The sequence below is a fragment of the Pelodiscus sinensis genome, chromosome 4 (genome assembly GCF_049634645.1).
Source record: "Pelodiscus sinensis isolate JC-2024 chromosome 4, ASM4963464v1, whole genome shotgun sequence".
NCBI lineage: Eukaryota > Metazoa > Chordata > Testudines > Trionychidae > Pelodiscus > Pelodiscus sinensis.
In genome coordinates, this window is record NC_134714.1 from 73,076,300 (window position 1) to 73,094,523 (window position 18,224).

Sequence of the window (18,224 nt, forward strand, 5' to 3'; positions counted from 1 at the left end):
ATTGAATGGTGGAATTTGCCCTTCATATTCTATCATAAAGTTGAGAGGTAGGTCTGAAAATGTCAAGACGACTACTTTTTTTAGGAGTGAAATACTGTATTTAATGCTTTACAGGATACTGTGTTGTAGATTTCTTTGGCTCTGAACAATGAACTCTCTTATAGAGGTGACATGAATTATTTGCTGGACATTAATGTTTATTTCACATGTTTTTTGCCTTCTGAATGATTTTTTTTAAATGAGAATACAAATATGACAAAAATCTAAGAAAGTGCTGAATGTTTGTTTATAAAAACAATTCTACTAACTCAAAAGAAGCAGTGAAATTTGACTAGATATGTATTCAACATTTAAGCGTCTAGGTTTTTTTCTTTAGATCAAATGAAGCCCAAAGAGATAATTACATCTCAGCTCATGTTGCATCTGGATAACCTTAAACAAGCCCATGATTTTCAATTCAACTACAGCTTTTATACAATATATGGCTGTACTTCAAAAAGGGGATGCTTATTGGATTTAACTTAACTTTAATGTTTAGGAATGACCTGAAAATTAAATTTTGATTCTGGAAAGGGAGTTGTTTTTGTTTAATCTTTTGTTGTTGAAACTCAGCAGAGTATAGTCAACATTAATTAGAAAGGCACTGCAGTTTTCTTTTCAACAAACCTAGTAGGTAGATTAGAATTTTCACATACATTACAATGTAACCCCAGCTAGAAAAGGAAGAAACATATAGGGAGAAAGAGAGAGAAAGGAAAAAGATGGAGATGAGAGGACAAAACCAATCAGATTTGGTGTTACCAACCAGCGGAAGTTTAAAAAAAAATAAATCACCGAGTGAAATCGTACATTTACTCGGAGAGAGCATCCTTTGACATTGCCTTCTAGGTGATCTCTGAGCTCCTCCAGCTTTCGATGGAGCTACATGTAAACATCAGAAAATGAATTGAAAAAGCAACCTGTTCTCTTTTCACTTTTTTCTTTCTTTCTTTTTTATCTTTTTAAAAAAATAAGATCATAGTATAACACATTTCTCACTGCCTTTGGCAAAACATTTCAAGACGTCAAAGTTCTTTGCAAAATACAAATAATATACATGCTCAGTAAACTCTGAAGTTGGAAACCAGCTATTTTTCTTGATTAACAATGTTCTTTTTCAGCATGGGAAAAATAAATACAATAATTTACTAAATGGACACATCACTCTAAAGAGATTTGATTACGCGGTTTATTTTTGGCAAGATCTGTTGAAAATTGCCTACAGAAAACTTCTTTGGGGTGAATTTTCAAGTTGGTGCTCTCAGGTAATGTGTTCAATTCTATATTTAGTAGTTCATATTGGATTCTTGTGCCTAAATAAGCATTTTAGGTAGGTAAGTTCTAATTTGAGTAGTCAGAGAACTACAAATTCTGAATTAGATGTTCACATTTGAAAATTGGGCCCCATAAGTTTTCTTCTTAAATTGAATTTGAGCAATGCTCATAAAAATTGAGTCTCATCCTTAAAAGGCTTTCTTTTACTCAAATTATACATACATACATACGACACATAAATATATCCATAAGTATATGCATTGCATATACAGTTATAATGCAGGATTCTACTCAAAAGCAGAAATCAAAAAGTTATATACATACAATTCCAACAACACAGTAGAAACTGTGCTGATTTCATTTTTTCCCTTCTGTGAATTCATATTGTGTTGATTGTCTACAACTGAAGCAACAGTTCATCATTAATGTAGTATTTCCCTCATTTGCCTATAACATCCTCCCAAAACTAAAGAAGAAATACTGAAACCTTACAGAGATTGACAATGAGGGATGCTACGGATGCCTCTAGGTAGGTATCACTTCCATTAACAAATAGAAACTGTTTTTTTTCTATGCTGAAATCAATTTAAATAGTGTTATTACTGCTGGAAATAGGTGCATAATTAAATGTTCCCTCCCCCCCTTTATGCTCAGTGAAATAACATTTTCACAATGAGCAGCTGTATAAAACTGTTAGAGAACAGAGAGGGATGGCTAGTCCTAGAACAAAGGCAACGCACAGACATATAAAAAAAATAAAAAGCAAAAACTAAAATGGCCGGAGAGGAGTGGAGAGTGCAGAAGAAAAAAAATTAGTGCTTCGAAAAGTGCTAAAAGGAAATAGAGTGGAAAAAAGGTGAAATATTAGATGAATTTTTTAAAAAGCTATTGTTTGGGATGACAGTTAATAGGGTAATCTATATTATGTGCCTGCAGCATTTTGGTAAATTTGAAATGTTTATATGTCTTTTAAATACAGTAAAATCAGCAAGAATGTACAAAGACACTTTAATGTGACACACTGTACAAGAACGGGCACTGATTTAGAAATCTGTTGTTAAGTGTTATGAACATTTGATGCTCTTTATATTTACAAAGAAGGCAGAGAAATGATCTAGTACTACTGGCTAAATGTTGGCTCCATTTGTATTAGGCACAGCTGGATGGATCTCTCTCTCTTTCACACCTTTCTGATTTTAGCACATAAATATTAAATAACTAAATTAATCCTCATAACAATGATCTTTTCTGGAATTAATTTCAAACAGTGAAAGCACTAAAACAATTTAATTACCCATTAGAGGGGAAAACTGCATTCTGGAAATGAGTAGGTCTTTTTTATACGTAACAGGCACTTAACACACACTGAATGACATCAGTCAGAGAAGCGGTGTAATCATGACCCCAATCATGATACCTTAAGGAAGCTGTTGCTATCTCATATTTGGGGTGACATTCAAAGCTAACTATGTGGCAGTTGCCTTCAGCTAGGTCTTCTATGTGTGGCACAGAAGCAAACAAAATGTGACCCCACGGTGATAAAATACTTAAATAAAAACAATGGGATGGTGAGAAATGGAAAAGCCCCCTCCCTCTCTTCCCTTCCCCTCCAAAAGGAAAAGTGAAAGCTATAGAAGAGAACTTGCAAAAGAAATGTTAGAAACATATTTACTTTGAGGGATCCAACTCTACTAGCAACTCCTTTGCTTTCATCCGGCCGTCTAATTTGCTACAATGGGGGAAGATGGGTAAAAAGACAGAAGAATAAAGAAAAAGTAAACTTAAAAAAATTTCCACACAATCAATTAGCAGTGCATGCAAGACATTAATTTGACTCTCTGCGACATCTTTAGAGGACAAGGACACAGACTCTATTTCTTGAATAAGTAATGTGCTTCCAAGTCTTCTTAAATTTGTTTTTGTTTATTTTTTTTAATGTTACTAATTTAGCACCATAACTTTGCTTGCTGAATTCACTATTTTCTTCTTTGGGGATACATATTAGTTGGTGTTTTGCAACTTTCTGGATTTGGTTCATAGAGAAATAATTCTGTATCTTTCAGTCCAGTTAATGTGTTAACTTTGTGGTACAAATTGAAGTTAGAAGGTGACAACCATATAATTAGAAACACAGATGTGCTATAAGTGGAGCTATCAACTCTGACAAGTATCATTGCTGATACCTGCCAGAATAAAATAGAGCTGCCCATGACTCAGGCTTAGAGGTTTTAGCCACTGCCATTAATATTTCCAATTAAACAATTGTGCTGCCCAACCAGAAAATTTTAATGCCAGACCATTAGATTTACTGCAGTACATATATTTTAACTCTGTTTCCAACACATCCTCCTGCCTTTTTCTTTTTCTTAATCAGAACAATCTTTTCCTAGATTATATAGAAGAAGGAAGAAACAAATTAAATTGCTACTCCAACCTTTCACATTGCTATTAACATATAAACACAATTTTGAATTGCCAGATGAATTATATCCTGGAAAGACCATTTATAGTAAAGGTTTCATCCAGAACTGTTGATTCAACTAAATAACTGTTCCTTTCTGAATTGAAATTAAAACTAATCTAAATCATTTGAAGAGAGGAGAGGAGGAAGAAGATAGGGAGCTGGATGGCACAGTGGATATACAGTGTTTCACTTGTTGATGTCTGGTCTGCATCTGGCCTGGATGGCAGTTACTGACAATTGTTATCACTTTTTGGGTGTTCTGTGTAAAATAAGTTGTATCAACTACAAACTGGACCGACACACAAAAGGGAGCCTATTGCCTCTGCGGGCCCTCTGGCAAGGTAGGGCCTGGATCCACATTTGTGGAAGGGGTGGGACCCAGGCAGCCAGCCCTCAGTGCTGGAGAATTCCATGCCCGCCCCGCCTCTCCTCCCCTCTCCGTCCCCCCGGTCCATGCTCACAGCCATGGCATGGTTCTTTGGCAGTGATTTAAAGGGCCAGGGGTTCCGGCTGTCGCCACTGTTGCAGTGGCAGCAGCTATTGCTGGAGTCCTAGGCTGCTTTGAATCACTGGGTCTCAGGACAACTGCTCCCTTTGCACCCCTCATCCACAGGCCTGGAGACATCACAAATGGCATTGACTGGTATCCCTTTTAGTAATCTCAGAAGAGAAACTAAAGACTGAGTAAGCCCTGGAACCTAAATTCCATGCTCTATGTTTGAGGTGACAGTACCAAGTCAGGACTGAGGCACAATGTCAGGAGCGCAGATGATGTGTGAAAATTGGGGATGGTCTACACTGAATAGTTACAGTGGCATAACTACATCTCTCAGGGGTGTGAAAAATCCATACCTCTGGGAGACAAAGATAACTTGACCTAACACTTAAGCTGTGTCTAGACTGGCCAGTTTTTCCAAAAAATCAGCAGCTTTTCCGGAAAAACTTGCCAGCTGTCTACACTGGCCGCTTGAATTTCCGCAAAAGCACTGACTTCCTACTGTAAGAAATCAGTGCTTTTTGCGGAAATACTATGCTGCTCCCGTTCGGGCAAAAGTCTTTTTCCGAAAGACTTTTGCACAAAAGGGCCAGTGTAGACAGCAGAGAATTCTTTTCTGCAAAAAAACCCTGATCGCGAAAATGGCGATCGGGGCTTTTTTGCGGAAAAGCACGTCTAGATTGGCCACGGACGCTTTTCCGCAAAAAGTGCTTTTGCGGAAAAGCTTCCTGCCAATCTAGACGCTCTTTTCCGAAAATGCTGAAACTGATCAGCAGCTGAATCAGGACGCCTGGGGCAGAGCAGCTGGGGTGCTGCCGGGTTGGTCCAGTAGCGCCAAGGAGCGGTGCTGCAGGACCAACCGGCAGTGCCCCACCTGCTCTACCACAGCCCCCCGGCTTTCCTCCACGTCTCCCTGGTCTGCTGGGGGGGCACTAGCCGGAAGCCAGATCAGCTGGAAGCGGCGCGGGTCCGGCCGGGGTCTCGGCCGCTCTGTTCAGCGTCTCCCTGGTCTGCAGACCCACGGCTTCCAGATCAGCGTGGCTTCCAGATCAGCGCTGCGGTCCGGCCCAGGTCCTCCGCTGCTCTGCTCAGCGTCTCCCTGGTCCCAGCGTCTCCCTGGGGCCGGACCCGCGCCTCTTCCAGCTGATCTGGAAGCAGCGTGGGTCCAGCCGGGTGCTCCACCGCTTTGTTCAGTGTCTCCCTGGTCTGCAAACCAGGGAGACGCTGAACAAAGCGGCGGAGCACCCGGGGCGGGACCCGTGGCCGCTTCCAGATCAGCTGGAAGAGGCGCGGGTCCGGCCCCAGGGAGACGCTGGGACCAGGGAGACGCTGAGCAGAGACGTTGAGCAGACGCTGAGCAGATGCTCTGCAGACCAGGGAGACGCTGAACAGAGCGGCGGAGCACCCGGCCCGACCCGCGCCGCTTCCAGCTGATCTGGAAGCGGCCGTGGGTCCGGCCCCCGGTGCTCCGCCACTTTGCTCCCGTCTCCCTGGTCTGCTGGCTCTGCTTTTCTCGCTCCGGGGAGCAGCTTTTCTCGCTCTGGAGAAGGCGGGCGGCGGGACCAGGCGTCCCGCTGCTCTAGTTCTCCGGAGCAAGAAATCCCCGTTCGTAACTGCGGATCCGACATAAGTCGGATCCGCGTAACTCGGGGACTGCCTGTATTATTATGTGTGTTTGTGGCAATCTTTAATGAGAGAGGTGACATGGATGACCTCTGGCAAGATTTGTGAAGTGGACAGTAGGAGGTTAGAGCAAAGTGCATGCACTAGTGAAGATGCTCATCTATCAGGTGATTACAGGATTCGTTTTTTTATAATATAAATATAATATTCATGATAGAAAATCTAGATTTGCAGAGGTACATTGATCTAAATGGCCTCCTGAGACCAGAAATTGCAAAGTTAGACTTCTCTGAATTTTGCCTTCCAACCGTCTGAACTCTGGAGCCTTATAATTTTTAACTGAAAGGCACCTTCATAAATTGAATCAAGAATGTTCTTTGTTTCAGAAGGGCAAGGTTCATCAGCAGAGACAACAAATGGATCATGAATAAATAAAAGCAAATCCTTTGAAACTTTAAATATTCTCAAATTGCTTTTTAAAATTTCTGATCAGCTTGTTTAGAAATTATTACTTTGTTGTCATCAAGGTTTCATCTGTAGCAACATCACACAATGTGGGAGAGCGTAACATCTTTCCTGTTCCATCTGTCAGAAAGACTTCAACATTCCTCTGAAAGGTGCATTTTCAAATAGATCCTTTGAGCTGCAAAATTCAAGTGACCAGTAACATTGTACAGAAAAGCTATCTATGACAGAGGGGGCATCATTAATAAACTCAAGGGTTGGCCTTGTGGTTTGAAAGAAATGTTATTACTCTTTGAAGCACTTAAAACCTCTCCAACATTTACCCCCTAATTAAAAAGCCAACATCATCGTGCTACCACAGGTCAGTATTTGGCTGACACGTTTTATGAGAGAGCTTTAAAAAGACAGTGTTGCAAGCTAGAAATTTAGTATATTTAGTTCACTAATCTCCTGGGGGAGACATAAGAATCTTGCGCAAAAAGGAAACGTCCACATTGCATGTTTTGGGGCAATAACCCCTTGCGCAAAAACGGATCAGAAGAGATTATGCAAATGAAGCATAAGAAAATGCTAATCTGCATTGCCTCTTCCGGCAAAAGCTGTAGTGTAGATGTAGCCTCACTGGTTTTCTTTCTTCAATGTACCCATACAACTTACCATATAGTATCCTAGTAAATTTTAATGAAGGGTATATAATTGCCAAACATGAAGCAAAACCCTTTTTTTCTTTCATGGAGGGACTTCCATCAGCAACAATTAAGTTTATTTTCTTAAGCTGTAAACCATTTCCACCCCCCACCCCCAAAAGCCAAAATGCTCACTCCTGCAGTCTAGGTTTCCAACAGTATTATATTAAGCACAATTCTTTCTGGAACATTTTACAAAATCTAACAAACATACTTTAGCAATCTTACTTAAATCACTTGATTTGTCCACTGAAAGAAACATTTGACATTTTTTAAATTGGAAAGCAGTGCTGACAGACAATCCTTGTAAATTGCCTCCAATTTTCATACTGCCAGGAAATCAAACAGGGGAATTTGCCTCATATGATTCACAATGTCATCTTTGCTTTTATCTCCAGAAAAAAGCTACTCCAACATGTTGAACATATACTCCTTCACAAGGCTGGCATTCAGGAAAGGCTTTTTTCTTTTTAGTTAGTACCCACATTATTAGAAAAGGGAAGGTTATTCACCTGGTGCTGTAACTGGAATTCTTTGAGATGGTTGTCCCTATGGGTGCTCCACCTTAGGTACTTCAGTGCTTCTGCGCTTCTAATCAGAAATTGTAGGTAGCAGTGCCCACGCATGGCTGAGTACATGTAATTGCTGGCACACAATGTTTGAAACAGCTATTCTGCATGTGCAGCCAACCATCCCTTCAGTTCCTTCTCTGACCCAGACATATATGACTCAGAAATAGAGGGGAGGAAGGTTGGGTGGTGGAGCACCCACAGGGACAACCATCTTGAAGAACTCCAGTTACTGTACCAGCTGAGTAACCGTCCCTTCTTCAAGGAGTGTCCCTGTGAGTGCTCCACCTAAGGTGATTACAAAGTAATGGTCATATTTCATGGTGGGAGCTTTGGGAGATGTGAATCGGTGGCTGAGCGTATTATTCAGCCGAACTGGGTATCAGAAGTGGCAAAAATCTGAATGGCATAATGCTTTGTGAATGTATGTGCCAAAGCCCATGTGGTGGCTCTGCAGATTTCCTTTATTGATACACCATGAAGAAAGTCAATAGATGCTGTCATTGCTCTTGTGGAATAGGCCCAGACAGTCAATGGAGGGTCTTGCTGCAATATGCTGTAGGCCAGGTGTATGCGCCCTGAGATCTCTACTTTGAAATGGGCAACCCTTGAGATCTCTCTGCAGTTGAAACAAAGATTCTTGGAGTTCTGCGAAAGGATTTTGTGTGTTGTAACTAGAAAGCAATTGCTCTGCGGACATTTAAATGTGCCAGGCTGCCTCCCTGGTATCATTTTGGGTTTGAGGGAGAAGACCAGTAAGTAAATGGATTCATTGCAACAGAACAAAGTAAATACTTTTGGGTGGAACTTCGGGTATGTGCATAAGACCACTTTATCTTTATGGAAGATAGTGTAGAGGGGTCTGCCATGAGGGCTCCTAACTCACCCACCCTAAATGCGGAGGTAATTGCCACAAGAAAGGAAGCCCTCATCAAGAGATAGAGTAGTGATCAGGTAGCAAGAGGTTTGAAGGCCTTGTTTGTTATTGCCCTGAGCACTAGGTTTAAGTCCCATGCTGGAGTTGGGTCCTTTAGTAGAGAAAACATATTATGTAAGCCACTAAGAAAACACTTGATGGATGGGTGCCTAAACACCAACTCACCATCACGTGTACCCTGATGGAGCTGAGGGATAACCCGTTCTGGTGCAGACTCAGTAACTACTGGAGGATCTGTGGAATAACTATAGACGTTGGAATACAGTTATGTTCAGAGCACCATGCTGTGAAACGGTGCTATTTGTGTTTATATGTCTTTCTCATAATTGGTCTGTGGCAGTTCATGATGACTTCCTGTATGGCTGCTGGACACGCAGTTTCAAGATGAGTCAAGCAGCCAGCAGCCATGATTGGAGATGGAGCATCTGCACTCTGGGATGATATATTTGCCCTTTCTGTTGTGTGAGCAAGGATGTGACCGGTGGGAAACACCACGGAGCAGCTATGCTCATCTGTAGTAAGTACAGGTACCATGTAAATCTGGGCCATTTGGGGCTATGAGAATGACTCTGCACGTGTCCGGTTTGATTCTGAGGATTACCCGTTGCAGAAGTGGAAAAGATGGGAATGAGTTTAGCAGGTGTGCCTTCCATTTTATGTTGAATGTGTCTCCTAGGGTATGTCTACACTACCACCCTAGTTCGAACTACGGTGGTAATGTAGGCAACTGGAGTTGCAAATGAAGCCCGGGATTTGAATTTCCCGGGCTTCATTTGCATCTCGCCGGGCGCCGCCATTTTTAAATGTCCACTAGTGCGGACTCCGTGCCGCGCGGCTACACACGGCATGGACTAGGTAGTTCGGACTAGGCTTCCTAGTCCGAACTACCGTTACGCCTCGTGAAACGGCAGTAACGTGAAACGGTAGTAACTAGGAAGCCTAGTCCGAACTACCTAGTCCGTGCCGCGTGTAGCCGCACGGCACGGAGTCCACACTAGCGGACATTTAAAAATGATGGCGCCCGGCGAGATGCAAATGAAGCCCAGGAAATTCAAATCCCGGGCTTCATTTGCAACTCCGGTTGCCTACATTACCACCCTAGTTCGAACTAGGGTGTTGTCATTGGGTGTTCAATTGGGTTGCAAACAAGTCCACCATGGGGAATTCTCATCTTTTGAATAGAGGTATCAACATTGAGGGGTTGAGTTCCCACTCGTGATTCCAGGGAAAGTGCCTGCTAAGGTTGTCTACTAGCACATTTCTTTGCCTGGGAGGTATGCCGCAATCAGGTGTATGATTCGTGGAATGCACCATTCCCCATAGGTGAATTGCTTCCTGGCATAGTTGGTAAGACCGAGCTCTTCACTGTCAGTTTATGTAGAACATTGTTGTGAGTATTTGTACTGTTTTGTTCCGGACAAGGGGAAGGAAGTGTAAGCAAGTATTGTGGACTGCCCTGAGTTCGAGCAGATTAATATGTTGCTTGGCTTCCTCCGGTGACCATTGTGCCTGGAAGACCTGGTAGTCTAGGTGAGCTCCCCATCGTATTAAAGAGGCATCCATAGTAATCCTTACCGATGGCTGCAGTTGTTGGAAGGGGACCCTCGTGCAGACATTGTTGTGTACAGTTCACCAAGTCATAGAGTTCTTTATGTTGGAGGGCATGGCAAAATGTTTCTTTATATGGTAGATGTGTGGTCTGTATACCCGACAGGCACATGGTACCACAAATGTGGTTGCTGCCATGTGTCCCAGAAGTTGAAGGTAGTGCCATGCTGTTATGTGCAGGCTGGCCTGTGCCAGCGATATGAGGTCCATGATTCTGGAGAACCTGTGTTTCGGTAGAGAGGCTATTGCTGTTGTACAGTCTAGATGTGCCCCTATGAACTCTTGAGTCTGAGTAGGAGTGAGTGTGCATTTATGAAACTTTATTTGGAGCCCACAGTTGTCAAATAGGGCTCTGGTGCTTGTGACTGTCCTGTATTGTACGCTGTAAGGCCCTTTAGTAGGCAGTCATCTAGGTATGGGAAGATGGTAATCTCCATCCTCCGTAGGTGTGACGCCACCACAGCTAGGACGTTGCTGTTGAGATTCCAAAGGCAGAACTCTATATAGATAGTAAATCATAGGAAGCATCTGTGCACTGGGTGTATTGAAATATGAAAATAAGTATCCTGGAGGTCAAGGGTAGACAGCCATGTTCCTGTCTCCATGCCAGGAATGATGGTGGCAAGAGTTACCATTTTGAAGTGTTGGTTCAAACGAACGGATTGAGCTTACGGATGTCTAAGATAGGTCTCCATCTGCCTATCCTCTCGGTAGTGAGGAAGTAATGGGAATAGACTCTCTAGCCCCTGTGCTCTGGGGGCACGTGTTTTATGGCATCCAATTCCAGGAGATGTTCTGCTTCCTGCAAGAGCACATGTTCATGAGAGGAGATCCAGAAGAGGGATGGACAGGGGGTGGTGGAAGGAAGGGGTAACTGAAAATGGGATACAGTAACCTGTTTGGATAATTTCAAACACACACCTGTTGGCGGTGATGGTGTGCCACACAAGATAGAATGCAGCCATTCTGCTGCCAAATGTTGTGGATAAGGTGACAAATGTTGTGGATAGGTTGCCATGGAGAAACTGGGGCTGTTAAACCCTCGACCAACACTTCAAAATGTCTGATGTTAAATGAACATAAGAATGGCCACACTGGGTCAGACCAACAGTCCATCCAGACCAGTATCCTGTCTGCCGATAGTGGCCAATACCAGATGACCCATAGGGAGGGAACACAACAGGTAATCCTCATTTGATCCCTCCCCCGCCACCTCCAGAGAAACAGAGGCTAGGTACACCATTCCTACCCATTCTGGCGAATAACCATTGATGGACCTAACCTCCACGAATCTAACTAGCTTTTTTTTGAACCCTGTGAAAGTCCTAGCCTTCACCACATCCTTTGGCAAGCAGTCCCTAAGGTTGACTCAGCTGAGTGAAGAAAAACTTTCTTTTGTTTGTTTTACACCTGCTGCCTATTAATTTCATTTGGTGACCCCTAGTTCTTATATTGTAGGAATAAGTAAATAACTTTTCCTTATTCACTTTTTCCATACCAGTCATGATTTTATAGTCCTCTATCATATCCCCGCGTAGTCTCCTCTTTTCTAATCTGAAAAGTCCAAGTCTTTTTAATCTCTCTTCATAAGAGACCCATTCCAAACTCCTAATCATTTGTGGTGCCTTTTTCTGAACCTTTTGCGATGCCAATATATCTTTTTTGAGATGAGGCGACTACCTCATGATCATCATCATTGCTGGATAATGGAGGAGCTGAGGTCGCTGGAGTAGATGACAGGGTGCCCGTTGGTGCCGAATAAGCATGTTTCTGGCATTAAAGAGACCATGAGTTCTGCGCTGGTGGTAAATGCCTGTGGTAATGAAGTTGGAGGCAGCAGCGTGGATACCGGTACAATTTGTGTCAGCAGTGCCGGCTGTTTAGAGTGAGTTGGCATCAATTGTTTTGTGTGCACTGTCTATGCCGGTTGTTTGGACGGTGCTGATGATACCTTGGATGGCAGCATGTTGGTGCTCAGTGCGGCCTGCTCAGTGCCATGGTCAGTACCAACAGTGTCTTGGTGAGTGCTGATGAAGAGGGCTTCTGCTTGGCTGCTGCTGGTACCTTGGAGGAGGATCGAGCCTTCTGCTTAGGATCTCGGCTCTTGTCAGTGCCGGACCTGCTGGTTGCTTGTTTTTCCTGCACCTATGGCCGGTACAGGGGCAGCCTTCTGAAGAGAGCGCTTCCTCAAGGGAGAATTGGCCTCTGAGGAAGAGAGAGACCTCTTTTGTTTGCCTGAGTCCTGTCAGCCTTGGGACTCAACCTTGCAGGAGCCGCTCAGATGCTGTGTCAGGGGATGGTGGCCTGGGTGCCATAATGTGCTCCAGATCCAAAGTCAGGTGAGTTGTTTTCTCCAGAAACAGCATTTTCAACTGGAGCTCCCTGGCTTTTCTAGTTCTCAATGTTAGTTTTTTGCAGTGGGGGCACTGAGCAGTGGAGTGCTCCTCACCTAGGCAGCAAACAAACTGTGAAATAGGAATGGAGAGCCTGCAGGTTATACACCTCTTAAAACCATGCAAACCAGGCATGTCCCAGTAAAGAAAAAATGGTTGCTGGAAAACCAGCACCGTGGAACTAACATTATCTAATCTATGTATGCTAAGATGAAAAATTTTGTTGAAAACTGACCAACAATTGAATAAGAAAAACTGCTATTAATAACTAACACTAACAATAACTAACACTTGAGGGTGACTGCTGAGCAGCAACGGAAGCCAGCAGCAGTAGAGAATAGGGATGTAATCATGGTTTGGCATGATAAGCAAAAGCTTATAGGTAAATGCTATACACTACAGAAGGGGTCACTAACCAGAAGATCGGGATCTAGTAGTAGATCTTGGAGCCTCTGACAGGGGATCTTGATTTGTTTGGACAGGAACCTATCAAGTGCTGGCACTTCAGTTGCCCCTCCACCCACTGTCACGCTGCTCCTGCCCTCTGCCTTGGAGCTGCCGCCAGGAGCCTCCTGCTTGCTGTGCAAGGTGTGGGAGGGAGAAGAGGGGGGCGCTGATGTCAGTGTGACCCACACAGAGAGAAGGGGATGGAGGGAGCTTTGCAATGTAAATCTCTGTCACGCTCACACACTATGTGTGTGTCTGTCATTCTCACAAACACACACCATCCTTCGCTCATCTCCCGACCCAACACGCACATGGAGGGTGGGGGGTGTTACTATGTTTACTTATAGGTTAATGCTATACACTACAGAAGTGTGTTATTTTTGGTTTTTGACTGGTCTGTGCATTTCATAATTTTAATTTCTCTATCATGCTTAAATGTAATTCTTTGAGTAGTGAGTTCTAAAATGCCTAACATGTTGTGGCTGGAGTAATTATCCCTATGGTAATTGCTGCCCCTGGAAATGGCAGGCATGTCCCACATGCTGTCCTAGCCTTCAGACATCAATAATGGGGAACTGGGGTCAGCAGAAGCTGTGGGTTCAGAGCCTGTAGACGAGGGGCAGTACATAGTGCCACAGAGCCATTGCTGACATGCCCACTGCTTTCAGGAGTGGTGCAGGCCATGGCAGGAGTAAGCCTGTCTAAACTCCTCTGCTCCACCACTGAGAAGCCATCTGTCAAATTGTTGCCAACCAGAGCCTGCTTCCTGAACCCGTCCCAGCCCTAAACCTTCTCCGGCACTCAACCTCCTGTCCCAGACATGAGTCTCCTGCACCCAAAATCCTTCCCAGAGCTTGCACCCTGAAACCCCTCCTGGACCCCAAGCCCCCATCCTGGGATAAGCCTGAAGCCCCTCTCACACTCCAAGATCAGAGCCTGCACCCCAACCTCCTACCCTCAAAGAAGGGGCAGGAAGGAAGTGGGACAAGGTTATTTGGGTTTGAGGTAGATCTTACATTGCACTTAAATTGAAAAAATGAGCTTGTGCTTAAAAAGGTTGGAGACCACTGAACTACAGGGATTTCTCTCTCTCTGCACCCGCCAGCAAATTTTTTAGCAGGCTGGCAAGTGGCCGGGCTCAGTCCTGGCTCACACCAGGTCTCGGACCTAAGCCCTGCTGCAGCTCTGTATTTAAAGTGTATTAGGGAAGATAGGCAGCCTGGGTCAGTTCCACCTTGTGTTGGATCCAGGAGCTCAGGCCCGCCCCCCCCGGACAGGCTGCTGCCACCCTGAACTGCTGCCTCTTTATTAGAGGCAGCAGCACAGGTGACAGGCAGCTGGTTCATGAGGGGAGCTGGTTTTTAAACTGGCTCCCCTCACGGACCATCTCCCACCTGGCACCCCTCTCTGCTGCCTCTGATAAAAAAGCAGCAGTGCAGAGTGGCAGACGGCTCCTTGGGAGCGAGGCTGGAGTGCACTGGCTGCCAGCCCCATGCCTGGAAACTATAGTATAGTCTACAAATTGATAAGAATTCATGAGGTTACTCGACCATTCAATTAACTGATATTTAACATCCCTAGTAAAGAAGGAACTGAAGGGACAGTAGGCTGTGCATGCGGAATAGCCGTTTCAAATGTTGCGTGCTGGCAGATGTGTGCACAGCCGACCATGGTCACTGTTACCTAAAATCTCTGATGAAGCATATCAGCGCTCAAACACAAAGGTGGAGCACTCATGGGGACTCTCATTGAAGAAGAAGCAGCTGTTACTTTTTTCTTATACAGTTGGTGATGTGAGAATTATATCTGAAGATTGATATGAAGAGTTCAGATTTTCAATTTTGTCACATCTTGCAACATTGCCAGGAGGATAAACTACATTGAATCAAAACAAAGTAAATTCAAAGTGATGCCTCATGTTCACGACCTCACAGATAGATACAGTGGTTTGGCATATTAAATATGAAGGTTTTGTGTTTAAATGAGGTAGTGTAATAAAATTAAAATCCTCTGTCCATCTTGGTTATAAGTTCATTTTTTGCTGTAAACTTTGTCCTAGCTCAATCGCAAGCATGCTAACATGAGAACTTAATACTCAGGAAGTTCGTTACTAAAGAAGTCACAGGCAAATGATTGGTAGTGCATCACTGGGAATTTAATTATAAACATTTTTAAGGGGAGTTGGCAAGCCACACAAGAAGACTTGGTGGACAACATTTGGACCACAGGCCACCTATTGAGTATTTCAGGTCTACACTGAGGTACTTCAGAGGCACAGCTACAACATTATACCACAGAAGCATTTTAAATGTAGATGTAGTTTGGTACTGTTGCTACTTTTGACATACCTGACCTTTGCATAGATAGGGGATTTAAAGCTCAAAGACAGTCAATGAGATGATGTTCATTAGCATCAAATTCACAAGAAAAAATACAATTAAGCAATACAAAGAATTTAAATCTCTAATTCTAATCTGATGTATAATAGTTGTATCCTTTTGAACCATTTTTGTAAATTACTGAATACTTCCTGGGACCCTACAGGGTGACAACAGTATCATCTTGTGAATTGGTGAGACAGGCCTGGCCTATACATAGGGGAGCAATCCACAGTTCTGAGCCCCAGAGGTATGCCCATATAATCTCATTGTAGACATGTTTTAGGGAGGTGGTGTTTCTATAGTGATAGAAAAACTTCTTCCAGACCTCTAGGTTGCAACTACATAACAGGTATGCTGGCATAGCTATGGTGCCACAGATTTGCTGTTATAATACCTGTAGGCTATGTCTCTACAGTGCCTGTTTTGTGCAAAAAATATTCAAATGAGGCAAAGCATGGAATATCGCTGTGCCTCATTTGCATAATTAACGAGGCTCCGTTTTTGCACAAGAGCCTTTTGCGCAAGAGTTTTACCCAAAAAAAAAAAATGTGGAAGAATGGCTCTTGTGCAAGAGGGGTTTTTTGCACAAAATCGGAGCCTTGTTAATTATGCAAATGAGGTGCAGCGATATTCCACGCTTTGCCTCATTTGCATACTTTTTGTGCAAAACGGGCACAGTACAGATATAGCCATAAAGTAGAAACAAACAGTCTTTCCTACTTCTTCTCTTATAAGAGGAGGCTTTTTAAAGGTCTAACACTTAAAATGGACTCAGGTGTCCCTAGTTAACTAAGGTAACCTCTTCTCAGCTTATGGGGAAAAGGAGCCTTTATTGTTCTAGAACTAACGAATCTGCCTCTCATCATTCTCTTACAACTGTCCAGCCTGACTTTGTAGCCGTTCTTCTATAACAGAATTTCACCACTGAATTACTAAGAGGGACTGCAGAACTCAAATTCATCTACGAGTTAGACACTGTTACCCTGGGCTTGAATAAAGACATTAACTGATTAAGGCATTAGAAAGCCAATTTCCCCTGCCTTTAACATGCACATTTTCACTTCAAAAGCTATGGATGGAACCCATCCAAGCTACTTAAGTAGCCTCATCAACATGGATCCAACAATTGACAGGTACTTTTTTTGCTGGAACATTGACTGAGGCAGCATCAATCTTTCATGTAATATAGACATGGCCTCACAGTGTGATCTTGTACTTGTGGGCAGACAAGTACACCAAGATGTACACCATTAAGTTACCACAAGGTTGCAGGCAGGCGATGACAGAATCTACTAGATGATCTCTAAAATGTCAGTGAATTTGGTTGACCTAACTTCGTAATACAGACCGGTCCTGATTTACTGTATGTCATAAACGTACTCCTAATCCTATGACTGTGACTACAGTTCTTAGTTTGAAAGGGCCCAGAGCTATAACAGGTGCATTGGGATATGCCCCTGCATCCCATAACCAGTGCCCTATTCCAAGGCCTCTTACAAAATACTAATTCACAGTTTGTACATCTTGTTAGATATTAAAAAAGGACTTCATTCTGAAAATGAATTTATAAAATCCTACCAAAGAAAGCATAAAATATTAGCCATTTTTTATACCCAGTGCAGGCAATCTTAGGGTACATCTACACAGCATTATTATTTTGGAATAACTGATGTTATTTCGAAATAACACAGTGCATGTTTACACAACAAGCTGTTACTTTGAAATAATGTTGAGATGGGGACTTCTTACTTGACTCCTGTAACTCTCATTTCATAAAGAGTAAGAGAAGTCGAAGGAAGAGTGTTCGCCCTTCGACTTCCTGCTGCGTAGACAGTGCCAAAATCTGAATTAAGCTATTTTGACTTAAGTATGCAACTGACGTAGCTGAAGTTACATAACTTAATTTGACTTTTGTTCTGCTGTGTAGATGTGCCCTTAGAGAAGACGACCAAGGCCATGAAGAAGCAAATGTATACTATACATCAATTGAACTGTTTTAGGGCACATGAGAGTGATAATGTAATACCTGACTTTTAAAAACTTTGGATGAGCTGCTCAGAAACTGTCAAAGTTTCACAATATGTTGCAAACTGAAACTGGGCTACAGACTGAGCACTAATGATGCATCAGAAACATGGAATAAACTGTAAGGCATTTGAAGCTGTCAAGAAGTCATTTTAATGAGTGGAGTAATTGCATAATGCTTGTTAATACATTCATCTTGGTAGATTCTGACTGCCAATATCTAGACAATATAAAGAAAATTAAATAAACTCGTCTCCCCCTCATCCTTGCTTGACTGAGAAACTACAGCAAATATTATTAGAAAACTCAAATGCACAGACATGGAGTATATAGTCTGTACCAGTGTTCCCTGTATGCAGTGCACTTGTGCAGATGCCGAGGAGAGATTCAAATACCACCCATCTGATGAGCAGAGCATGGACAACTGAGGTAGTTGTTTCTATTGATGGTTCATATTCGCACATGCCTCAGTGCACATAAAAATTATTCTGCACATGGATGAAAAAGATTAGAGGGAACATCTGTTTGCAATCACAGTTCTCTTTGAAAAACAATAACTCATACCATTAAGTACGTTTTTAGTATACAAGTTGGACCTCTCTGGTCTGGCACCCTCCGGACCTGATTGGTCCCGAATGAGGGAATATGCCAGATCCCTGCTGCTGACTCCCCCCAAGCCCACTGCTCCTTTCTCTGCCCCCGCTACTGGGGCTGCAGAGTCTCCAGCCCTGCTACCAGGACTGTTGTGATTGCTGCATCACTTCTAACAGGGCTGCTATGACTGGCCCTGGCTGTGCTACTGGGGCTGTGGATCTG

At 43.2% G+C, this 18,224-nt stretch overlaps 1 protein-coding gene across 18 annotated transcripts in view; it reads right to left on the reverse strand.

Annotated features, from left to right (window-relative positions):
- GPHN (gephyrin) overlaps positions 1–18,224 on the reverse strand; it is a 535,888-nt gene that overhangs the window by 175,613 nt on the left and 342,051 nt on the right. For 12 of the 18 annotated variants that reach the window (XM_075927415.1, XM_075927413.1, XM_075927409.1 and 9 more), the window contains one exon: positions 2,987–3,043. The exons of 5 other annotated variants lie outside the window; for them this stretch is intronic. In XM_075927415.1, coding sequence (XP_075783530.1) covers positions 2,987–3,043 — 57 coding nt within the window. Of the gene's footprint in view, positions 1–849; positions 922–2,986; positions 3,044–18,224 lie in introns of all 18 variants that reach the window. One more of the 18 variants, XM_075927427.1, reaches the window with a different exon arrangement.